Source organism: Coregonus clupeaformis, chromosome 39 (genome assembly GCF_020615455.1).
Source record: "Coregonus clupeaformis isolate EN_2021a chromosome 39, ASM2061545v1, whole genome shotgun sequence".
In the NCBI taxonomy this organism is placed as follows: Eukaryota; Metazoa; Chordata; class Actinopteri; order Salmoniformes; family Salmonidae; genus Coregonus; species Coregonus clupeaformis.
The window spans coordinates 10,290,237-10,317,635 of NC_059230.1; the positions used below are offsets into that span (position 1 = coordinate 10,290,237).

Below are 27,399 nucleotides of genomic sequence, written 5' to 3' on the forward strand. Positions count from 1 at the left end.
AGAAAACAACCAGTCAGACCAATAGGACAGATACCTATCCCACCCAGCCCTGCTTAAAGAAAACAACCAGTCAGACCAATAGGACAGATACCTATCCCACCCAGCCCTGCTTAAAGATAACAACCAGTCAGACCAATAGGACAGATACCTATCCCACCCAGCCCTGCTTAAAGAAAACAACCAGTCAGACCAATAGGACAGATACCTATCCCACCCAGCCCTGCTTAAAGAAAACAACCAGTCAGACCAATAGGACAGATACCTATCCCACCCAGCCCTGCTTAAAGAAAACAACCAGTCAGACCAATAGGACAGATACCTATCCCACCCAGCCCTGCTTAAAGAAAACAACCAGTCAGACCAATAGGACAGATACTGTCACGCGTGCTGTAGGTGGGTGTAGTGGTGGAATCAAACGCAGAACACCGAAGGATAGTCCAAACAACTTTAGTTAATCTCCAAACAGGAAAAATGACAACACTTGCCCGAAGGCAAAAATACGCACGAAGGCGAAATAGCAAAAAGCGCACTAACAGGTGCGTAACGCTCCAACGCAGTGGAGGAAAGATCAACCGAGCGAAAGGGCGAAAATAAGCCCAACACACGACAGACCAAAATCAATAACACACAACACCTGACAAACACAACGAGAACTAAATAGGACACTAATGACACTAAATGATAACAGGTGTGACAACAATCAGACAAAAGCAAACAAACATGAAACATACAACGGTGGCAGCTAGTATTCGAGACAACGAACGCCGAAGCCTGCCCGAACAAGGGAGAGAGGCAGCCTCGGCCGAAACCGTGACAGTACCCCCCTTGACGCCGCGGCTCCAGACGTGCGCCGACTCCAGCCTCGGGACGACCCGGAGGACGCGGGAGCAGGGTGCGTCGGGTGCCCACGATGGAATTCCGTCAGGAGAGACGGGTCCAAAATGTCTCTCCTCGGCACCCAGCACCGCTCTTCCGGACCGTACCCCTCCCACTCCACTAGATATTGGAGACCCCCATCCGACGTCCTCGAATCCAAGATGGACCTCACGGAGTACGCCGGTGCCCCCTCGATGTCCAATGGGGGCGGAGGAGTCTCCCTGATCTCACTTTCTTGGAGTGGGCCAGCTACCACCGGCCTGAGAAGGGACACATGGAACGAGGGGTTAATACTTTTATATTCAACAGGTAGCTGTAATTTGTAACACACCTCGTTCAACCTTCCCAGGACTTTAAATGGCCCTACAAACCGCCGACCCAGTTTCCGACAGGGCAGGCGGAGGGGCAGGTTTCTGGTAGAGAGCCAGACTCGATCACCAGGTGCGTACACCGGTCCCTCACTGCGGTGGAGATCGGCGCCGCCTTATGACGTCGGAGGGCCCGCTGCAGGTGGACGTGTGCAGCGTTCCATGTCTCCTCCGAGCGCCTCGCCCACTCATCCACCGCAGGAGCCTCGATCTGGCTCTGCTGCCAGGGTGCCAGAACCGGCTGGTAACCTAACACACATTGGAAAGGGGGTTAGGTTAGTGGAGGAATGGCGTAGGGAATTCTGGGCCATTTCGGCCCAGGAACGCACTTGCCCACTCCTCCGGCCGGTCCTGGCAGTATGTTCTAAGAAACCTACCCACATCCTGGTTCACACGTTCCACCTGCCCATTACTGTCCGGGTGGTAACCCGAGGTGAGGCTCACCGAGACCCCCAACCGCTCCATAAAGGCCCTCCAGACTCTGGAGGTAAATTGGGGACCTCGATCAGACACAATATCCTCGGGTACCCCGTGAGTGCCGGAACACATGGGTGAATAGGGCTTCGGCAGTTTGCAGGGCGGTAGGAAGGCCCGGCATGGGGAGCAAACGACAGGCCTTAGAAAACCGGTCCACAACGACCAGTATAGTGGTATTCCCCTGTGAAGGAGGAAGGTCAGTAAGGGAAATCCACCGAGAGGTGGGACCATGGTCGTTGTGGAACGGGCAGGGGTAGTAACTTACCCCTAGGCAGATGTCTAGGCGCCTTACACTGGGCGCACACCGAGCAGGAGGAAACATAAACCCTCACATCCCTTGCCAACGTGGGCCACCAGTACTTGGCACTAAGACAGTGCACTGTCCGGCCGATACCCGGGTGTCCAGAGGAGGGTGACGTGTGAGCCCAATAGATCAATCGATCCCGAACCTCGAGCGGAACGTACTTCCGACCCTCCGGGCACTGTGGTGGACTAGGGTCGGTGCGTAACGGCCGCTCGAGCTCAGCATCGACCTCCCACACTACCGGTGCCACCAGACACGACTCCGGCAGTATGGGAGTGGGCTCCACGGACCTCTCCTCCGTGTCATACCGCCGAGACAGCGCATCTGCCTTACCGTTCTGTGACCCAGGGATGTACGTGATCTTAAATGTAAACCGGGTCCAAAACATACTCCATCTAGCCTGCCGAGGGTTTAGCCTCCTCGCTGCCCGGATGTACTCCAGGTTACGGTGGTCCGTCAAAATGAGGAAAGGGTGTTGAGCCCCCTCAAGCCAGTGCCTCCACACCTTTAGGGCCTGTACCACGGCTAACAGCTCCCTGTCCCCTACGTCATAGTTTCGCTCCGCCGGACTGAGCTTCTTGGAATAAAAAGCACAGGGGCGGAGTTTAGGTGGCGCGCCTGACCGTTGTGAAAGCACGGCTCCTATACCGGCCTCAGACGCGTCCACCTCTACCTGAAATGGTAAAGAGGGATCCGGATGTGCCAGCACCGGCGCCGAGGTAAACAGGTCCTTCAGCCTCCTAAACGCCCTGTCCGCCTCGGCAGACCACTGCAGACGCACCGGACCCCCCTTCAAGAGAGACGTGATGGGAGCTGCCACCTGTCCAAAACCCCGGATAAACCTCCGGTAGTAATTGCAAAACCCCCAAAACTGCTGCACCTCCTTCACAGTGGTTGGTGTTTGCCAATTACGCACGGCTGACACCCGGTCTACCTCCATCTTCACCCCTGACGCAGACAACTGATACCCCAAAAAGGAGACCGACTCCTGGAAAAACAGACACTTCTCTGCCTTAACATACAGGTCGTGCTCCACCAGCCTCCGCAACACTCTGCGCACCAGGGCCACATGCTCGACACGGGTAGGCGAGTACACGAGAATGTCATCTATGTACACAACGACCCCCCTCCCCTGCATGTCCCTGAAGATCTCATCCACGAATGATTGGAAAACAGACGGAGCGTTCATCAACCCGTATGGCATGACAAGATACTCGTAATGGCCCGAGGTGGTACTAAAGGCTGTCTTCCATTCATCGCCCTCCCTGATGCGCACCAAGTTGTACGCGCTCCTGAGATCTAATTTAGTGAAGAAACGCGCCCCATGCAAGGACTCAGTCATGGTCGCAATCAGCGGGAGTGGATAACTGTACTTCACCGTGATCTGATTGAGACCACGGTAATCGATGCACGGGCGTAAACCCCCATCCTTCTTCTTCACAAAAAGAAACTCGAGGACGCAGGGGAAGTGGAAGGTCGTATGTATCCTTGTCTCAGAGATTCGTCTATGTAAGTCTCCATAGCTTTCTTCTCCTCCTGAGACAGAGGATACACATGGCTCCGTGGGAGCGCAGCTCCTGCCTGGAGGTCTATCGCACAATCTCCCTGCCTATGGGGCGGCAACGCGTCGCCCTCGACTTACTAAACGCGATGGCCAAATCCCCATACTCAGGGGGAACGTGCAATGCGGGCACCTGGTTTGGACTCTCCACCGAGGTAGCCCCTACGGAAACGCCAAACATCGACCCACACACTGGGCAGACCACTCCATCAGAGCCCTCTCCTGCCACGAAATAAATGGGTTATGGGTACTCAACCAGGGCATGCCCAGCACCACCGGATACGCAGGAGAGTCAATCAGAAATAGCTGAATCATCTCCTGATGACCCCCCTGCGCACACATCATAAGTGGCGCAGTGACCTCCCTGATCAAGCCCGCACCCAACGGACGGCTATCTAGGGCATGAACGGGGAAAGGGACATCAACAGGGAGAAGGGGAATCCCTAAGGCTAAACAAAACTTCTTATCAACAAAATTCCCAGCCGCGCCTGAATCTTCCAGCTCCTTATGCTGGGAATGAGGTGCTACCTGTGGAAAACTCACAGGTATACAGAAATGTGCAACAGAGAGCGGACACGCTCTCATGTCCCGAGGGCGCCGGGTGCACGGTGGCCAGGTACAGCTCCACCTGGAGAAGGAATCCCTGACACCCGGCCGCGGTTCCCTCGTAGGCCCTCGGGAGCGAGAGTCGGACTCCTCGGGGTTCCGGTGCGGGAATGGGCGGACTGGCCGATGGTGCTGGCAGGGAGGGTGGCGGTGGAGGCGTTCCCCAGCCTCGGATGGTGGTGATCACCTCCTGCAGTGCGGTCCCCATCTGCAGGATCTGGTCCCGTTGTTCCCGGACCTGGTCCTCCAGCGTCGTCTGGGCTGCTGCGGCTCCTGCTGATTCCATTAAAGGTGTGTTATTCTGTCACGCGTGCTGTAGGTGGGTGTAGTGGTGGAATCAAACACAGAACACCGAAGGATAGTCCAAACAACTTTAGTTAATCTCCAAACAGGAAAAATGACAACACTTGCCCAAAGGCAAAAATACGCACAAAGGCGAAATAGCAAAAAGCGCACTAACAGGTGCGTAACGCTCCAACGCAGTGGAGGAAAGCTCAACCGAGCGAAAGGGCGAAAATAAGCCCAACACACGACAGACCAAAATCAATAACACACAACACCTGACAAACACAACGAGAACTAAATAGGACACTAATGACACTAAATTATAACAGGTGTGACAACAATCAGACAAAAGCAAACGAACATGAAACATACAACGGTGGCAGCTAGTATTCCGGAGACAACGAACGCCGAAGCCTGCCCGAACAAGGGAGAGAGGCAGCCTCGGCCGAAACCGTGACAGATACCTATCCCACCCAACCCTGCTTAAAGAAAACAACCAGTCAGACCAATAGGACAGATACCTATCCCACCCAGCCCTGCTTAAAGAAAACAACCAGTCAGACCAAAAGGACAGATACCTATCCCACCCAGCCCTGCTTAAAGAAAACAACCAGTCAGACCAATAGGACAGATACCTATCCCACCCAGCCCTGCTTAAAGAAAACAACCAGTCAGACCAATAGGACAGATACCTATCCCACCCAGCCCTGCTTAAAGAAAACAACCAGTCAGACCAAAAGGACAGATACCTATCCCACCCAGCCCTGCTTAAAGAAAACAACCAGTCAGACCAATAGGACAGATACCTATCCCACCCAGCCCTGCTTAAAGAAAACAACCAGTCAGACCAATAGGACAGATACCTATCCCACCCAGCCCTGCTTAAAGAAAACAACCAGTCAGACCAATAGGACAGATACCTATCCCACCCAGCCCTGCTTAAAGAAAACAACCAGTCAGACCAATAGGACAGATACCTATCCCACCCAGCCCTGCTTAAAGAAAACAACCAGTCAGCCCAATAGGACAGATACCTATCCCACCCAGCCCTGCTTAAAGAAAACAACCAGTCAGACCAATAGGACAGATACCTATCCCACCCAGCCCTGCTTAAAGAAAACAACCAGTCAGACCAATAGGACAGATACCTATCCCACCCAGCCCTGCTTAAAGAAAACAACCAGTCAGACCAATAGGACAGATACCTATCCCACCCAGCCCTGCTTAAAGAAAACAACCAGTCAGACCAATAGGACAGATACCTATCCCACCCAGCCCTGCTTAAAGAAAACAACCAGTCAGACCAATAGGACAGATACCTATCCCACCCAGCCCTGCTTAAAGAAAACAACCAGTCAGACCAATAGGACAGATACCTATCCCACTCAGCTCTGCTTAAAGAAAACAACCAGTCAGACCAATAGGACAGATACCTATCCCACCCAGCCCTGCTTAAAGAAAACAACCAGTCAGACCAATAGGACAGATACCTATCCCACCCAGCCCTGCTTAAAGAAAACAACCAGTCAGACCAATAGGACAGATACCTATCCCACCCAGCTCTGCTTAAAGAAAACAACCAGTCAGACCAATAGGACAGATACCTATCCCACCCAGCCCTGCTTAAAGAAAACAACCAGTCAGACCAATAGGACAGATACCTATCCCACCCAGCCGTGCTTAAAGAAAACAACCAGTCAGACCAATAGGACAGATACCTATCCCACCCAGCTCTGCTTAAAGAAAACAACCAGTCAGACCAATAGGACAGATACCTATCCCACCCAGCCCTGCTTAAAGAAAACAACCAGTCAGACCAAAAGGACAGATACCTATCCCACCCAGCCCTGCTTAAAGAAAACAACCAGTCAGACCAATAGGACAGATACCTATCCCACCCAGCCCTGCTTAAAGAAAACAACCAGTCAGACCAATAGGACAGATACCTATCTCACCCAGCCCTGCTTAAAGAAAACAACCAGTCAGACCAATAGGACAGATACCTATCCCACCCAGCCCTGCTTAAAGAAAACAACCAGTCAGACCAATAGGACAGATACCTATCCCACCCAGCCCTGCTTAAAGAAAACAACCAGTCAGACCAATAGGACAGATACCTATCCCACCCAGCCCTGCTTAAAGAAAACAACCAGTCAGACCAATAGGACAGATACCTATCCCACCCAGCCCTGCTTAAAGAAAACAACCAGTCAGACCAATAGGACAGATACCTATCCCACCCAGCCCTGCTTAAAGAAAACAACCAGTCAGACCAATAGGACAGATACCTATCCCACCCAGCCCTGCTTAAAGAAAACAACCAGTCAGACCAATAGGACAGATACCTATCCCACCCAGCCCTGCTTAAAGAAAACAACCAGTCAGACCAATAGGACAGATACCTATCCCACCCAGCCCTGCTTAAAGAAAACAACCAGTCAGACCAATAGGACAGATACCTATCCCACTCAGCTCTGCTTAAAGTAAACAACCAGTCAGACTAATAGGACAGATACCTATCCCACCCAGCCCTGCTTAAAGAAAACAACCAGTCAGACCAATAGGACAGATACCTATCCCACCCAGCCCTGCTTAAAGAAAACAACCAGTCAGACCAATAGGACAGATACCTATCCCACCCAGCCCTGCTTAAAGAAAACAACCAGTCAGACCAATAGGACAGATACCTATCCCACCCAGCCCTGCTTAAAGAAAACAACCAGTCAGACCAATAGGACAGATACCTATCCCACCCAGCCCTGCTTAAAGAAAACAACCAGTCAGACCAATAGTACAGATACCTATCCCACCCAGCCCTGCTTAAAGAAAACAACCAGTCAGACCAATAGGACAGATACCTATCCCACCCAGCCCTGCTTAAAGAAAACAACCAGTCAGACCAATAGGACAGATACCTATCCCACCCAGCCCTGCTTAAAGAAAACAACCAGTCAGACCAATAGGACAGATACCTATCCCACCCAGCCCTGCTTAAAGAAAACAACCAGTCAGACCAATAGGACAGATACCTATCCCACCCAGCCCTGCTTAAAGAAAACAACCAGTCAGACCAATAGGACAGATACCTATCCCACCCAGCCCTGCTTAAAGAAAACAACCAGTCAGACCAATAGGACAGATACCTATCCCACCCAGCCCTGCTTAAAGAAAACAACCAGTCAGACCAATAGGACAGATACCTATCCCACCCAGCCCTGCTTAAAGAAAACAACCAGTCAGACCAATAGGACAGATACCTATCCCACCCAGCCCTGCTTAAAGAAAACAACCAGTCAGACCAATAGGACAGATACCTATCCCACCCAGCTCTTCCCATATGGGGTGTTGTTCATAATAGCAATAGCTCCTGGGATGAAACCACAGGGGGTTGGTGGCACCTTAATTGGGGAGGACGGGCTCGTGGTGATGGCTGGAGTGGATGGTTGGGAGGACGGGCTCGTGGTGATGGCTGGAGTGGATGGTTGGGAGGACGGGCTCGTGGTAATGGCTGGAGCGGATGGTTGGGAGGACGGGCTCGTGGTGATGGCTGGAGTGGATGGTTGGGAGGACGGGCTCGTGGTGATGGCTGGAGTGGATGGTTGGGAGGATGGGCTCGTGGTGATGGCTGGAGTGGATGGTTGGGAGGACGGGCTCATGGTGATGGCTGGAGTGGATGGTTGGGAGGACGGGCTCGTGGTGATGGCTGGAGTGGATGGTTGGGAGGACGGGCTCGTGGTGATGGCTGGAGTGGATGGTTGGGAGGACGGGCTCGTGGTGATGGCTGGAGTGGATGGTTGGGAGGACGGGCTCGTGGTGATGGCTGGAGTGGATGGTTGGGAGGACGGGCTCGTGGTAATGGCTGAAGTGGATGGTTGGGAGGACGGGCTCGTGGTAATGGCTGGAGTGGATGGTTGGGAGGACGGGCTCGTGGTAATGGCTGGAGTGGATGGTTGGGAGGACGGGCTCGTGGTAATGGCTGGAGTGGATGGTTGGGAGGACGGGCTCATGGTAATGGCTGGAGTGGATGGTTGGGAGGACGGGCTCATGGTGATGGCTGGAGTGGATGGTTGCATGGTTTGTGGAGGACGGGCTCATGGTAATGGCTGGAGTGGATGGTTGCATGGTTTGGGGAGGACGGGCTCATGGTAATGGCTGGAGTGGATGGTTGGGAGGACGGGCTCGTGGTGATGGCTGGAGTGGATGGTTGGGAGGACGGGCTCGTGGTGATGGCTGGAGTGGATGGTTGGGAGGACGGGCTCGTGGTGATGGCTGGAGTGGATGGTTGGGAGGACGGGCTCGTGGTGATGGCTGGAGCGGAAGGAGTAGAACGGTTTCATTTAAATGTCTGATTTCTCTGACCTGATGGGAGGTCAAAGCAGGGGTGGAGTGGGCGGTCTGACCTGATGGGAGGTCAAAGCAGGGGTGGAGTGGGTGGTCTGACCTGATGGGAGGTCAAAGCAGGGGTGGAGTGGGCGGTCTGACCTGATGGGAGGTCAAAGCAGGGGTGGAGTGGGCGGTCTGACCTGATGGGAGGTCAAAGCAGGGGTGGAGTGGGTGGTCTGACCTGATGGGAGGTCAAAGCAGGGCTGGAGTGGGTGGTCTGACCTGATGGGAGGTCAAAGCAGGGGTGGAGATCTTGGCTGTGCTCTGTATCGCGTTCGTTCAGTAGGTGAGGAGGATCCAATCAATCCATTATAATAGTAGACCTATAGGCTACTCCAGTGACATGTAATAGCCTCTACACTATATTTGAATGCAAACCTTCAGAACATACACTGCAAAAACTTGAAAGAAAGTGAGGTTCTCACGGTCGAGCGAAATGATCCAATGTATCACCTGTGCACCAGTGTGCTCTGTAGAGGAAACAAGGATATGTAGCCTAGCAACATAGCAACGGTCTTGCAATGCAATTCCTCCCCTTCACACCAGGGCTGCCAAGAATATAGGGCCTTAATGTAATGTTAAATTCATTCATTCAGTAATGAGGGATTCAGAATGATCTCTCTATATTTTTTTTAAATCTCACAAAGGTAGTGCATTGGGTCTTTAACAGTCCTGTATTAGGGGACAGATACAGCAGTCTGCAGCACCAGCGCAGGCTAAAATATATTTTTGAACGACTCTTTTTACTGACTTGAGTCATGATTCGTTTATCTGAGTGACTCGTTCTTTTTAGTTGTTTGTTTGACCTGCTACAGAGAGGAAGAGAGAGGTCCGACTCGGCTGAAAATCTGTCTCCCTCCACCAGGTGGCTGTCTTCGTTGTTTTGCCCACAAAGCAAGGAGTTTTTGTATGAAGGTCAATGGAGTACCACAGTATGAGTCATAATACCCATAAAACCTAGCGGGTCAAACAGGGAAATGGTTCCAATCTTTTTTCCACAATTCATTTTTCCCATAAGGGGTTATTAGAAATACTCATGTTGGCTTACCCTGTGTTACGTTTTGATAACCATGTAAATCTCTCTGGACAAGGTATGACCCTAACTCCAATGAGAATGACATAGCGTTGATAGAGATGAAGAAACTGTCCCTAACCCCTACACCCTCTCTCCCCCCCCCTAATCTCTGACCCCTAACCCCTACACCCTCTCTGACCCTAACCCCCTACACCCTCTCTCTGACCCCTAACCCTACACCCTCTCTCTGACCCCCTAACCCCTACACCCTCTCTCCCCCTAATCTCTGACCCCTAACCCCTACACCCTCTCTCTGACCCCTAACCCCTACACCCTCTCTCTGACCCCTAACCCCTACACCCTCTCTCTGACCCCTAACCCCTACACTCTCTCTCCCCCCCTAATCTCTCCCCCCTAACCCCTACACCCTCTCTCTGACCCCTAACCCCTACAACCTCTCTCCCCACCCCTAATCTCTGACCCCTAACCTCTACACCCTCTCTCCCCCCCTAATCTCTGACCCCTAACCCCTACACCCTCTCTCCCCCCCTAATCTCTGACCCCTAACCCCTACACTCTCTCTCCCCCCCTAATCTCTCCCCCCTAACCCCTACACCCTCTCTCTGACCCCTAATCCCTACACCCTCTCTCCCCATCCCTAATCTCTGACCCCTAACCTCTACACCCTCTCTCCCCCCCTAATCTCTGACCCCTAACCTACACCCTCTCTCCCCCTAATCTCTGACCCCTAACCCCTACACCCTCTCTCTGACCCCTAACCCCTAGACCCTCTCTCCCCCTAATCTCTCCCCCTAACCCTACACCCTCTCTCTGACCCCTAACCCCTACACCCTCTCTCCCCTAATCTCTGACCCCTAACCCCTACACCTCTCTCTGACCCCCTAACCCCTACCCCCTCTCTCCCCCTAATCTCTGACCCCCTAACCCCTACCCCTCTCTCCCCCTAATCTCTGACCCCTAACCTCACACCTCTCTCTGACCCCCTAACCCCTAAACCCTCTCTCTGACCCCCTAACCCCTACACTCTCTCTCCCCCTAATCTCTGACCCCTAACCCCTACACCCTCTCTCTGACCCCTAACCCCTACACCCTCTCTCCCCCCCTAATCTCTGACCCCTAACCCCTACACCCTCTCTCCCCCCTAATCTCTGACCCCTAACCCCTACACCCTCTCTCTGACCCCTAACCCCTACACCCTCTCTCCCCCCCTAATCTCTGACCCCTAACCCCTACACCCTCTCTCCCCCCCTAATCTCTGACCCCTAACCCCTACACTCTCTCTCCCCCTAATCTCTGACCCCTAACTCCCTACACCCTCTCTCCCCCCTAATCTCTGACCCCTAACCCCTACACCTCTCTCTGACCCCTAACCCTACACCTCTCTCCCCCTAATCTCTGACCCCTAACCCCTACACCCTCTCTCCCCCTAATCTCTGACCCCTAACCCCTACACTCTCTCTCCCCCTAATCTCTGACCCCTAACCCCTACACCTCTCTCTGACCCCTAACCCCTACACCCTCTCTCCCCCTAATCTCTGACCCCTAACCCTACACTCTCTCTCCCCCTAATCTCTGACCCCTAACCCTACACCCTCTCTCTGACCCCCTAACCCCGTCACCCTCTCTCCCCCTAATCTCTGACCCCTAACCCCTACACCTCTCTCCCCCTAATCTCTGACCCCTAACCCCTACACCCTCTCTCTGACCCCTAACCCCCTACACCCTCTCTCCCCCTAATCTCTGACCCCCTAACCCTACCCTCTCTCCCCCTAATCTCTGACCCTAACCCCTACACCCTCTCTCCCCCTAATCTCTGACCCCTAACCCCTACACCCTCTCTCTGACCCCTAACCCCTACACCCTCTCTCCCCCCTAATCTCTGACCCCTAACCCCTACACCCTCTCTCCCCCTAATCTCTGACCCCTAACCCCTACACCCTCTCTCCCCCTAATCTCTGACCCCTAACCCCTACACCTCTCTCTGACCCCTAACCCCAACACTCTCTCTCTCCCCTAATCTCTGACCCCAACCCTCTACACCCTCTCTCTGACCCCTAACCCCTACACTCTCTCTCCCCCTAATCTCTGACCCCTAACCCCTACACCCTCTCTCCCCCTAATCTCTGACCCCTAACCCCTACACCCTCTCTCCCCCTAATCTCTGACCCCCTAACCCCTACACCCTCTCTCTGACCCCTAACCCCTACACCCTCTCTCTGACCCCTAACCCCTACACCTTGGTTTTCCAACTGGCCCCAAAGTTTATTTTTATTTTTATTGTTGGACATAAGACTGTAAAAACACGAGCAAATCAGCTCAAAGTTACTTTAATTTTGCAAATCAGTTCCAAAATATTCCCACAGATAATAGAGAGATGTATGTGATCGTATACAAATGTAAGCAAGGTTTGAAATGATTATGTTGATTTTGATTAGGTTTTACTCAAATATTATATCTGTTTGGGCTTCTTGCGGTCAATTTACAGTCTACAAATGATTTGTAATAATGTTCTGGCCCCCTGATAATTCACTCAAGAAAAAATCGTCCCCCTCTGAATCTAGTTGATGATCCCTGCCCTCCACCCTGAACCCTCCACCCTGACCCCTCCACCCTGACCCCTGACCCCTCCACCCTAACCCCTCCACCCTGACCCCTCCACCCTGACCCCTGACCCCTCCACCCTAACCCCTCCACCCTGAACCCTCCACCCTCTATTTCTCCCCAGGTACAATGCTAACACGATAGAGATGGAGAAACTGTCCCTCTACCCTAATCCTCCACCCTGACCTCTCTCTCTCTCTCTCTCTCTCTCTCTCTCTCTCTCTCTCTCTCTCTCTCTCCCCCCCCCTCCCCCAGGTTCAATGCTAACACGAATGAGAATGATATAGCCCTGATAGAGATGGAGAAGATACCATTCAGGACCCAGTGTTTCGAAGACAACCCAGCAGTCAGTGCTGTGTGTGTTCCCTGGTCCATAAAACAGTTCAACCCTAACCATACCTGTAGCATATCAGGCTGGGGACGGATGAAAGGTAGGGGGGTGTGGGGGGTAGTACACGTGTGCTAGCTGTGTTCTGACTTTATTCTGTGGGGTGTGTGTGTGTGATATCCAGATGGCACGTCGTCTGACGTGTTGCTATGGGCCAACGTCTCTCTGATCGCCAACTGTCAGGACTACTATGGACCACGCTACAAGGATGGCATGATGTGCGCAGGTAATCAACCAATCAGATCGTTTTTCCAACTTCAATTCCTCAGTTGGTACTTTAGATTCTAACAATGGTAAATTAACGAATGGATGGATTAAATTTGAACATTTTGAAATACATGTAATATTTTTTCAACAATGAGAAAATATCTCCCCTCTCTCTGACTATTTATACTGTATTAACCCTCTCTCTCTCTGACTATTTATACTGAATTAACCCTCTCTCTCTCTCTGACTATTTATACTGAATTAACCCTCTCTCTCTGACTATTTATACTGAATTAACCCTCTCTGACTATTTATACTGAATTAACCATCTCTCTCTCTGACTATTTATACTGAATTAACCCTCTCTCTCTCTCTGACTATATATACTGTATTAACCCTCTCTCTCTATCTGACTATTTATACTGAATTAACCTCTCTCTCTCTGACTATTTATACTGTATTAACCCTCTCTCTCTCTGACTATTTATACTGAATTAACCCTCTCTCTCTATCTGACTATTTATACTGAATTAACCCTCTCTCTCTCTGACTATTTATACTGAATTAACCCTCTCTCTCATCTGACTATTTATACTGAATTAACCTCTCTCTCTCTCTGACTATTTATACTGAATTAACCCTCTCTCTCTCTGACTATTTATACTGAATTAACCCTCTCTCTCTCTGACTATTTATACTGAATTAACCCTCTCTCTCTCTGACTATTTATACTGAATTAACCCTCTCTGACTATTTATACTGAATTAACCCTCTCTCTCTGACTATTTATACTGAATTAACCCTCTCTATCTGACTATTTATACTGAATTAACCCTCTCTCTCTCTGACTATTTATACTGAATTAACCCTCTCTCTCTCTCTGACTATTTATACTGAATTAACCCTCTCTCTCTCTGACTATTTATACTGAATTAACCCTCTCTCTCTCTGACTATTTATACTGAATTAACCCTCTCTCTCTCTGACTATTTATACTGAATTAACCCTCTCTCTATCTGACTATTTATACTGAATTAACCCTCTCTCTATCTGACTATTTATACTGAATTAACCCTCTCTCTCTCTCTGACTATTTATACTGAATTAACCCTCTCTCTATCTGACTATTTATACTGAATTAACCCTCTCTCTCTCTCTGACTATTTATACTGAATTAACCCTCTCTCTCTCTGACTATTTATACTGAATTAACCCTCTCTCTCTCTCTGACTATTTATACTGAATTAACCCTCTCTCTCTCTCTGACTATTTATACTGTATTAACCCTCTCTCTCTCTGACTATTTATACTGAATTAACTCTCTCTCTCTCTCTGACTATTTATACTGAATTAACCCTCTCTCTCTCTGACTATTTATACTGAATTAACCCTCTCTCTCTCTCTGACTATTTATACTGAATTAACCCTCTCTCTCTCTCTGACTATTTATACTGTATTAACCCTCTCTCTCTCTGACTATTTATACTGAATTAACCCTCTCTCTCTCTCTGACTATTTATACTGAATTAACCCTCTCTCTCTATCTGACTATTTATACTGAATTAACCCTCTCTCTCTCTGACTATTTATACTGAATTAACCCTCTCTCTCTATCTGACTATTTATACTGAATTAACCCTCTCTCTCTATCTGACTATTTATACTGAATTAACCCTCTCTCTATCTGACTATTTATACTGAATTAACCCTCTCTCTCTCTCTGACTATTTATACTGAATTAACCCTCTCTCTCTCTGACTATTTATACTGAATTAACCCTCTCTCTCTCTCTGACTATTTATACTGAATTAACCCTCTCTCTCTCTGACTATTTATACTGAATTAACCCTCTCTCTCTCTCTGACTATTTATACTGAATTAACCCTCTCTCTCTATCTGACTATTTATACTGAATTAACCCTCTCTCTCTCTGACTATTTATACTGAATTAACCCTCTCTCTCTATCTGACTATTTATACTGAATTAACCCTCTCTCTCTATCTGACTATTTATACTGAATTAACCCTCTCTCTATCTGACTATTTATACTGAATTAACCCTCTCTCTCTCTCTGACTATTTATACTGAATTAACCCTCTCTCTCTCTCTGACTATTTATACTGAATTAACCCTCTCTGACTATTTATACTGAATTAACCATCTCTCTCTGACTATTTATACTGAATTAACCCTCTCTCTCTCTGACTGTTTATACTGAATTAACCCTCTCTGACTATTTATACTGTATTAACCCTCTCTCTCTCTCTGACTATTTATACTGAATTAACCCTCTCTATCTGACTATTTATACTGAATTAACCCTCTCTCTATCTGACTATTTATACTGAATTAACCCTCTCTCTCTCTCTGACTATTTATACTGAATTAACCCTCTCTCTCTCTCTGACTATTTATACTGAATTAACCCTCTCTGACTATTTATACTGAATTAACCCTCTCTCTCTCTGACTATTTATACTGAATTAACCCTCTCTGACTATTTATACTGAATTAACCCTTTCTTTCTGACTATATATACTGTATTAACCCTCTCTGACTATTTATACTGAATTAACCCTCTCTCTCTGACTATTTATACTGAATTAACCCTCTCTCTCTGACTATTTATACTGTATTAACCCTCTCTCTCTCTCTGACTATTTATACTGAATTAACCCTCTCTCTCTCTGACTATTTATACTGAATTAACCCTCTCTCTCTCTGACTATTTATACTGAATTAACCCTCTCTCTCTCTGACTATTTATACTGAATTAACCCTCTCTCTCTATCTGACTATTTATACTGAATTAACCCTCTCTCTCTGACTATTTATACTGAATTAACCCTCTCTGACTATTTATACTGAATTAACCCTCTCTCTCTCTGACTATTTATACTGAATTAACCCTCTCTCTCTCTGACTATTTATACTGAATTAACCCTCTCTATCTGACTATTTATACTGAATTAAACCTCTCTCTATCTGACTATTTATACTGAATTAACCCTCTCTCTCTCTCTGACTATTTATACTGAATTAACCCTCTCTCTCTCTGACTATTTATACTGAAATATACCCTCTCTGACTATTTATACTGAATTAACCCTCTCTCTCTCTGACTATTTATACTGAATTAACCCTCTCTATCTGACTATTTATACTGAATTAACCCTCTCTCTATCTGACTATTTATACTGAATTAACCCTCTCTCTCTCTCTGACTATTTATACTGAATTAACCCTCTCTGACTATTTATGCTGAATTAACCCTATCTCTATCTGACTATTTATACTGAATTAACCCTCTCTCTCTCTCTGACTATTTATGCTGAATTAACCCTCTCTCTCTCTCTGACTATTTATGCTGAATTAACCCTCTCTCTCTCTCTGACTATTTATACTGAATTAACCCTCTCTCTCTGACTATTTATACTGAATTAACCCTCTCTCTCTCTGACTATTTATACTGAATTAACCCTCTCTCTCTCTGACTATTTATACTGAATTAACCCTCTCTGACTATTTATACTGAATTAACCCTCTCTGACTATTTATACTGTATTAACCCTCTCTCTCTCTCTGACTATTTATACTGAATTAACCCTCTCTCTCTCTCTGACTATTTATACTGAATTAACCCTCTCTCTCTCTGACTATTTATACTGAATGAACCCTCTCTGACTATTTATACTGAATTAACCCTCTCTCTCTCTGACTATTTATACTGAATTAACCCTCTCTATCTGACTATTTATACTGAATTAACCCTCTCTCTATCTGACTATTTATACTGAATTAACCCTCTCTCTCTCTCTGACTATTTATACTGAATTAACCCTCTCTGACTATTTATGCTGAATTAACCCTCTCTCTATCTGACTATTTATACTGAATTAACCCTCTCTCTCTCTCTGACTATTTATGCTGAATTAACCCTCTCTCGCTCTGACTATTTATGCTGAATTAACCCCCTCTCTCTCTCTGACTATTTATACTGAATTAACCCTCTCTCTATCTGACTATTTATACTGAATTAACCATCTGTCTCACAATTCAATTTCAATTTAAGGGCTTTATTGGCATTGGAAACGTATGTTAACATTGCAAAAGCAAGTGAAGTAGATAGTAAACAAAAGTGAAATAAACAATAAATATTAACAGTAAACATTACACTCAGAAGTTTCAAATGAATAAAGACATTTCAAATGTCATATTATGTCTATATACAGTGTTGTAACAATGTGCAAATAGTTAAAGTACAAATGGGAAAATAAATCAACATAAATATAGGTTGTATTTACAATGGTGTTTGTTCTTCACTGGTTGCCCTTTTCTTGTGGCAACAGGTCACAAATCTTGCTGCTGTGATGGCACACTGTGGTTTTTTCACCCAGTAGATAAGGGAGTTTATCAAAATTGGATTTGTTTAAGTGGATCGATGTAATCTGACGGAAATACAGTATTTAGTCAGCCACCAAAAAAAGATGAGAGAGGCCTGTAATTTTCATCATAGGTACACGTCAACTATGAGAGACAAATGAGGGATAAAAATCCAGAAAATCACATTGTAGGATTTTTAATGAATTTATTTGCAAATTATGGTGGAAAATAAGTATTTGGTCAATAACAAAAGTTTTCGACACAGGTCAAACGTTTTCTGTAAGTCTTCACAAGGTTTTCACACACTGTTGCTGGTATTTTGGCCCATTCCTCCATGCAGATCTCCTCTAGAGCAGTGATGTTTTGGGGCTGTCGCTGGGCAACACGGACTTTCAACTCCCTCCAAATATTTTCTATGGGGGTTGAGATCTGGAGACTGGCTAGGCCACTCCAGGACCTTGAAATGCTTCTTACGAAGCCACTCCTTCGTTGCCCGGGCGGTGTGTTTGGGATCATTGTCATGCTGAAAGACACAGCCACGTTTCATCTTCAATGCCCTTGCTGATGGAAGGAGGTTTTCACTCAAAATCTCATGATACATGGCCCCATTCATTCTTTCCTTTACACGGATCAGTCGTCCTGGTCCCTTTGAAGAAAAAACAGCCCCAAAGCATGATGTTTCCATCCCCATGCTTCACAGTAGGTATGGTGTTCTTTGGATGCAACTCAGCATTCTTTGTCCTCCAAACACGACGAGTTGAGTTTTTACCAAAAAGTTATATTTTGATTTCATCTGACCATATGACATTCTCCCAATCCTCTTCTGGATCATCCAAATGCACTCTAGCAAACTTCAGACGGGCCTGGACATGTACTGACTTAAGCAGGGGGACACGTCTGGCACTGCAGGATTTGAGTCCCTGGCGGCATAGTGTGTTACTGATGGTAGGCTTTGTTACTTTGGTCCCAGCTCTCTGCAGGTCATTCACTAGGTCCCCCCGTGTGGTTCTGGGATTTTTGCTCACTGTTCTTGTGATCATTTTGTCCCCACTGGGTGAGGTCTTGCGTGGAGCCCCAGATCGAGGGAGATTATCAGTGGTCTTGTATGTCTTCCATTTCCTACTAATTGCTCCCACAGTTGATTTCTTCAAACCAAGCTGCTTACCTATTGCAGATTCAGTCTTCCCAGCCTGGTGCAGGTCTACAATGTTGTTTCTGGTGTCCTTTGACAGCTCTTTGGTCTTGGCCATAGTGGAGTTTGGAGTGTGACTGTTTGAGGTTGTGGACAGGTGTCTTTTATACGGATAACAAGTTCAAACAGGTGCCATTAATACAGGTAACGAGTGGAGGACAGAGGAGCCTTTTAATGAAGAAGTTACAGGTCTGTGAGAGCCAGAAGTCTTGCTTGTTTGTAGGAGACCAAATACTTATTTTCCACCATAATTTGCAAATAAATTCATAAAAAATCCTACAATGTGATTTTCTGGAGAAAAAAATCTCAATTTGTCTGTCATAGTTGACGTGTACCTATGATGAAAATTACAGGACTCTCTCATCTTTTTAGAGTGGGAGAACTTGCACAATTAGTGGCTGACTAAATACTTTTTTCCCCACTGTATTTATGCTGAATTAACCCTCTCTCTATCTGACTATTTATACTGAATTAACCCTCTCTCTCTCTGACTATTTATACTGAATTAACCCACTCTCTCTCTCTGACTATTTATACTGTATTAACCCTCTCTGACTATTTATACTGAAATAACCATCTCTCTCTCTGACTATTTATACTGAATTAACCCTCTCTCTCTCTGACTATTTATACTGAATTAACCCTCTCTCTCTCTCTGACTATTTATACTGAATTAACCCTCTCTCTCTCTCTGACTATTTATACTGAATTAACCCTCTCTCTCTCTGACTATTTATACTGAATTAACCCTCTCTCTCTCTCTGACGATATATACTGAATTAACCCTCTCTCTCTGACTATTTATACTGAATTTACCTTTTTCTCGGTGACTATTTATACTGAATTAACAGTCTCTCTCTCACACTCTCTCTGTCTCTCTCTGACTATTTATGCTGAATTAACCCTCTCTCTCTGACTATTTATACTGAATTAACCCTCTCTCTCTCTCTGACTATTTATACTGAATTAACCCTCTCTCTCTCTCTGACTATTTATACTGTATTAACCCTCTCTATCTGACTATTTATACTGAATTAACCCTCTCTCTCTGACTATTTATACTGAATTAACCCTCTCTCTCTCTGACTATTTATACTGAATTAACCCTCTCTCTCTATCTGACTATTTATACTGAATTAACCCTCTCTGACTATTTATACTGAAATAACCCTCTCTCTCTCTGACTATTTATACTGAATTAACCCTCTCTATCTGACTATTTATACTGAATTAACCCTCTCTCTTTCTGACTATTTATACTGAATTAACCCTCTCTCTCTGACTATTTATACTGAATTAACCCTCTCTCTCTCTGACTATTTATACTGAATTAACCATCTCTCTCTCTGACGATATATACTGAATTAACCCTCTCTCTCTCTGACTATTTATGTTGAATTAACCCTCTCTCTCTGACTATTTATACTGAATTAACCCTCTCTCTCTCTCTGACTATTTATACTGAATTAACCCTCTCTCTCTCTGACTATTTCTACTGTATTAACCCTCTCTCTCTATCTGACTATTTCTACTGTATTAACCCTCTCTCTCTATCTGACTATTTCTACTGAATTAACCCTCTCTCTCTATCTGACTATTTATACTGAATTAACCTTCTCTCTCTCTCTGACTATTTATACTGAATTAACCCTCTCTCTCTCTCTGACTATTTATACTGAATTAACCCTCTCTCTCTCTCTGACTATTTATACTGAATTAACCCTCTCTCTCTCTCTGACTATTTATACTGAATTAACCCTCTCTCTCTCTGACTATTTATACTGAATTAACCCTCTCTCTATCTGACTATTTATACTGTATTAACCCTCTCTCTATCTGACTATTTATACTGTATTAACCCTCTCTCTATCTGACTATTTATACTGAATTAACCCTCTCTCTCTCTGACTATTTATACTGAATTAACCCTCTCTCTCTCTCTGACTATTTATACTGAATTAACCCTCTCTCTCTCTCTGACTATTTATATTGAATTAACCCTCTCTCTCTCTCTGACTATTTATACTGAATTAACCCTCTCTCTCTCTGACTATTTCTACTGTATTAACCCTCTCTCTCTATCTGACTATTTCTACTGTATTAACCCTCTCTCTCTATCTGACTATTTCTACTGAATTAACCCTCTCTCTCTATCTGACTATTTATACTGAATTAACCCCTCTCTCTCTCTGACTATTTATACTGAATTAACCCTCTCTCTCTCTCTGACTATTTATACTGAATTAACCCTCTCTCTCTCTCTGACTATTTATACTGAATTAACCCTCTCTCTCTCTCTGACTATTTATACTGAATTAACCCTCTCTCTCTCTGACTATTTATACTGAATTAACCCTCTCTCTATCTGACTATTTATACTGTATTAACCCTCTCTCTATCTGACTATTTATACTGTATTAACCCTCTCTCTATCTGACTATTTATACTGAATTAACCCTCTCTCTCTCTGACTATTTATACTGAATTAACCTCTCTCTCTCTCTGACTATTTATACTGAATTAACCCTCTCTCTCTCTCTGACTATTTATATTGAATTAACCCTCTCTCTCTCTCTGACTATTTATACTGAATTAACCCTCTCTCTATCTGACTATTTATACTGAATTAACCCTCTCTCTCTCTGACTATTTATACTGAATTAACCCTCTCTCTATCTGACTATTTATACTGTATTAACCCTCTCTCTATCTGACTATTTATACTGTATTAACCCTCTCTCTATCTGACTATTTATACTGAATTAACCCCTCTCTCTCTGACTATTTATACTGAATTAACCCTCTCTCTCTGACTATTTATACTGAATTAACCCTCTCTCTCTCTGACTATTTATACTGAATTAACCCTCTCTCTATCTGACTATTTATACTGTATTAACCCTCTCTCTATCTGACTATTTATACTGTATTAACCCTCTCTCTCTATCTGACTATTTATACTGAATTAACCCTCTCTCTCTCTGACTATTTATACTGAATTAACCCTCTCTCTCTCTCTGACTATTTATACTGAATTAACCCTCTCTCTCTCTCTGACTATTTATACTGAATTAACCCTCTCTCTCTCTCTGACTATTTATACTGAATTAACCTCTCTCTCTCTGACTATTTATACTGAATTAACCCTCTCTCTATCTGACTATTTATACTGTATTAACCCTCTCTCTATCTGACTATTTATACTGTATTAACCCTCTCTCTATCTGACTATTTATACTGAATTAACCCTCTCTCTCTCTGACTATTTATACTGAATTAACCCTCTCTCTCTCTCTGACTATTTATACTGAATTAACCCTCTCTCTCTCTCTCTGACTATTTATACTGAATTAACCCTCTCTCTCTCTGACTATTTATACTGAATTAACCCTCTCTCTCTCTGACTATTTATACTGAATTAACCCTCTCTATCTGACTATTTATACTGAATTAAACCTCTCTCTATCTGACTATTTATACTGAATTAACCCTCTCTCTCTCTCTGACTATTTATACTGAATTAACCCTCTCTCTCTCTGACTATTTATACTGAAATATACCCTCTCTGACTATTTATACTGAATTAACCCTCTCTCTCTCTGACTATTTATACTGAATTAACCCTCTCTCTCTGACTATTTATACTGAATTAACCCTCTCTCTCTGACTATTTATACTGAATTAACCCTCTCTCTCTCTGACTATTTATACTGAATTAACCCTCTCTCTATCTGACTATTTATACTGTATTAACCCTCTCTCTATCTGACTATTTATACTGTATTAACCCTCTCTCTCTATCTGACTATTTATACTGAATTAACCCTCTCTCTCTCTGACTATTTATACTGAATTAACCCTCTCTCTCTCTCTGACTATTTATACTGAATTAACCCTCTCTCTCTCTCTGACTATTTATACTGAATTAACCCTCTCTCTCTCTCTGACTATTTATACTGAATTAACCCTCTCTCTCTCTCTGACTATTTATACTGAATTAACCCTCTCTCTCTCTGACTATTTATACTGAATTAACCCTCTCTCTATCTGACTATTTATACTGTATTAACCCTCTCTCTATCTGACTATTTATACTGTATTAACCCTCTCTCTATCTGACTATTTATACTGAATTAACCCTCTCTCTCTCTGACTATTTATACTGAATTAACCTTCTCTCTCTCTCTGACTATTTATACTGAATTAACCCTCTCTCTCTCTCTGACTATTTATACTGAATTAACCCTCTCTCTCTCTGACTATTTATACTGAATTAACCCTCTCTCTCTCTGACTATTTATACTGAATTAACCCTCTCTATCTGACTATTTATACTGAATTAAACCTCTCTCTATCTGACTATTTATACTGAATTAACCCTCTCTCTCTCTCTGACTATTTATACTGAATTAACCCTCTCTCTCTCTGACTATTTATACTGAAATATACCCTCTCTGACTATTTATACTGAATTAACCCTCTCTCTCTCTGACTATTTATACTGAATTAACCCTCTCTATCTGACTATTTATACTGAATTAACCCTCTCTCTATCTGACTATTTATACTGAATTAACCCTCTCTCTCTCTCTGACTATTTATACTGAATTAACCCTCTCTGACTATTTATGCTGAATTAACCCTATCTCTATCTGACTATTTATGCTGAATTAACCCTCTCTCTCTCTCTGACTATTTATACTGAATTAACCCTCTCTCTCTGACTATTTATACTGAATTAACCCTCTCTCTCTCTGACTATTTATACTGAATTAACCCTCTCTCTCTCTGACTATTTATACTGAATTAACCCTCTCTGACTATTTATACTGAATTAACCCTCTCTGACTATTTATACTGTATTAACCCTCTCTCTCTCTCTGACTATTTATACTGAATTAACCCTCGCTCTCTCTCTGACTATTTATACTGAATTAACCCTCTCTCTCTCTGACTATTTATACTGAATGAACCCTCTCTGACTATTTATACTGAATTAACCCTCTCTCTCTGACTATTTATACTGAATTAACCCTCTCTATCTGACTATTTATACTGAATTAACCCTCTATCTGACTATTTATACTGAATTAACCCTCTCTCTCTCTCTGACTATTTATACTGAATTAACCCTCTCTGACTATTTATGCTGAATTAACCCTCTCTCTATCTGACTATTTATACTGAATTAACCCTCTCTCTCTCTCTGACTATTTATGCTGAATTAACCCTCTCTCTCTCTCTGACTATTTATGCTGAATTAACCCTCTCTCTCTCTGACTATTTATACTGAATTAACCCTCTCTCTATCTGACTATTTATACTGAATTAACCATCTGTCTCACAATTCAATTTCAATTTAAGGGCTTTATTGGCATTGGAACGTATGTTAACATTGCAAAGCAAGTGAAGTAGATAGTAAACAAAAGTGAAATAAACAATAAATATTAACAGTAAACATTACACTCAGAAGTTTCAAATGAATAAAGACATTTCAAATGTCATATTATGTCTATATACAGTGTTGTAACAATGTGCAAATAGTTAAAGTACAAATGGGAAAATAAATCAACATAAATATAGGTTGTATTTACAATGGTGTTTGTTCTTCACTGGTTGCCCTTTTCTTGTGGCAACAGGTCACAAATCTTGCTGCTGTGATGGCACACTGTGGTTTTTCACCCAGTAGATAAGGGGAGTTTATCAAAATTGGATTTGTTTAAGTGGATCGATGTAATCTGACGGAAATACAGTATTTAGTCAGCCACCAAAAAAAAGATGAGAGAGGCCTGTAATTTTCATCATAGGTACACGTCAACTATGAGAGACAAAATGAGGGATAAAAATCCAGAAAATCACATTGTAGGATTTTTAATGAATTTATTTGCAAATTATGGTGGAAAATAAGTATTTGGTCAATAACAAAAGTTTCTCGACACAGGTCAAACGTTTTCTGTAAGTCTTCACAAGGTTTTCACACACTGTTGCTGGTATTTTGGCCCATTCCTCCATGCAGATCTCCTCTAGAGCAGTGATGTTTTGGGGCTGTCGCTGGGCAACACGGACTTTCAACTCCTCCAAATATTTTCTATGGGGTTGAGATCTGGAGACTGGCTAGGCCACTCCAGGACCTTGAAATGCTTCTTACGAGCCACTCCTTCGTTGCCCGGGCGGTGTGTTTGGGATCATTGTCATGCTGAAAGACACAGCCACGTTTCATCTTCAATGCCCTTGCTGATGGAAGGAGGTTTTCACTCAAAATCTCATGATACATGGCCCCATTCATTCTTTCCTTTACACGGATCAGTCGTCCTGGTCCCTTTGAAGAAAAACAGCCCCAAAGCATGATGTTTCCATCCCCATGCTTCACAGTAGGTATGGTGTTCTTTGGATGCAACTCAGCATTCTTTGTCCTCCAAACACGACGAGTTGAGTTTTTACCAAAAAGTTATATTTTGATTTCATCTGACCATATGACATTCTCCCAATCCTCTTCTGGATCATCCAAATGCACTCTAGCAAACTTCAGACGGGCCTGGACATGTACTGACTTAAGCAGGGGGGACACGTCTGGCACTGCAGGATTTGAGTCCCTGGCGGCGTAGTGTGTTACTGATGGTAGGCTTTGTTACTTTGGTCCCAGCTCTCTGCAGGTCATTCACTAGGTCCCCCGTGTGGTTCTGGGATTTTTGCTCACTGTTCTTGTGATCATTTTGTCCCCACTGGGTGAGGTCTTGCGTGGAGCCCCAGATCGAGGGAGATTATCAGTGGTCTTGTATGTCTTCCATTTCCTACTAATTGCTCCCACAGTTGATTTCTTCAAACCAAGCTGCTTACCTATTGCAGATTCAGTCTTCCCAGCCTGGTGCAGGTCTACAATGTTGTTTCTGGTGTCCTTTGACAGCTCTTTGGTCTTGGCCATAGTGGAGTTTGGAGTGTGACTGTTTGAGGTTGTGGACAGGTGTCTTTTATACGGATAACAAGTTCAAACAGGTGCCATTAATACAGGTAACGAGTGGAGGACAGAGGAGCCTTTTAATGAAGAAGTTACAGGTCTGTGAGAGCCAGAAGTCTTGCTTGTTTGTAGGAGACCAAATACTTATTTTCCACCATAATTTGCAAATAAATTCATAAAAAATCCTACAATGTGATTTTCTGGAGAAAAAAAATCTCAATTTGTCTGTCATAGTTGACGTGTACCTATGATGAAAATTACAGGACTCTCTCATCTTTTAAGTGGGAGAACTTGCACAATTAGTGGCTGACTAAATACTTTTTTCCCCCACTGTATTTATGCTGAATTAACCCTCTCTCTATCTGACTATTTATACTGAATTAACCCTCTCTCTCTCTGACTATTTATACTGAATTAACCCACTCTCTCTCTCTGACTATTTATACTGTATTAACCCTCTCTGACTATTTATACTGAAATAACCATCTCTCTCTCTGACTATTTATACTGAATTAACCCTCTCTCTCTCTGACTATTTATACTGAATTAACCCCTCTCTCTCTCTCTGACTATTTATACTGAATTAACCCTCTCTCTCTCTCTGACTATTTATACTGAATTAACCCTCTCTCTCTCTGACTATTTATACTGAATTAACCCTCTCTCTCTCTCTGACTATATATACTGAATTAACCCTCTCTCTCTGACTATTTATACTGAATTTACCTTTTTTTCGGTGACTATTTATACTGAATTAACAGTCTCTCTCTCACACTCTCTCTGTCTCTCTCTGACTATTTATGCTGAATTAACCCTCTCTCTCTGACTATTTATACTGAATTAACCCTCTCTCTCTCTCTGACTATTTATACTGAATTAACCCTCTCTCTCTCTCTGACTATTTATACTGTATTAACCCTCTCTATCTGACTATTTATACTGAATTAACCCTCTCTCTCTGACTATTTATACTGAATTAACCCTCTCTCTCTCTGACTATTTATACTGAATTAACCCTCTCTCTCTATCTGACTATTTATACTGAATTAACCCTCTCTGACTATTTATACTGAAATAACCCTCTCTCTCTCTGACTATTTATACTGAATTAACCCTCTCTATCTGACTATTTATACTGAATTAACCCTCTCTCTTTCTGACTATTTATACTGAATTAACCCTCTCTCTCTGACTATTTATACTGAATTAACCCTCTCTCTCTCTGACTATTTATACTGAATTAACCATCTCTCTCTCTGACGATATATACTGAATTAACCCTCTCTCTCTCTGACTATTTATGTTGAATTAACCCTCTCTCTCTGACTATTTATACTGAATTAACCCTCTCTCTCTCTCTGACTATTTATACTGAATTAACCCTCTCTCTCTCTGACTATTTCTACTGTATTAACCCTCTCTCTCTATCTGACTATTTCTACTGTATTAACCCTCTCTCTCTATCTGACTATTTCTACTGAATTAACCCTCTCTCTCTCTGACTATTTATACTGAATTAACCCTCTCTCTCTCTGACTATTTATACTGAATTAACCCTCTCTCTATCTGACTATTTATACTGTATTAACCCTCTCTCTATCTGACTATTTATACTGTATTAACCCTCTCTCTATCTGACTATTTATACTGAATTAACCCTCTCTCTCTCTGACTATTTATACTGAATTAACCCTCTCTCTCTCTCTGACTATTTATACTGAATTAACCCTCTCTCTCTCTCTGACTATTTATATTGAATTAACCCTCTCTCTCTCT

At 44.2% G+C, this 27,399-nt stretch overlaps 1 protein-coding gene across 3 annotated transcripts in view; it reads left to right on the forward strand.

The window, feature by feature from the left end:
* Positions 1-27,399, forward strand: part of LOC121554604 (complement factor I) — a 137,496-nt gene that overhangs the window by 59,376 nt on the left and 50,721 nt on the right. For all 3 annotated transcript variants that reach the window (XM_045211890.1, XM_045211889.1, XM_045211888.1), the window contains 2 exons: positions 12,753-12,928; positions 13,010-13,111. In XM_045211890.1, coding sequence (XP_045067825.1) covers positions 12,753-12,928; positions 13,010-13,111 — 278 coding nt within the window. The remainder of the gene's footprint in view (positions 1-12,752; positions 12,929-13,009; positions 13,112-27,399) is intronic.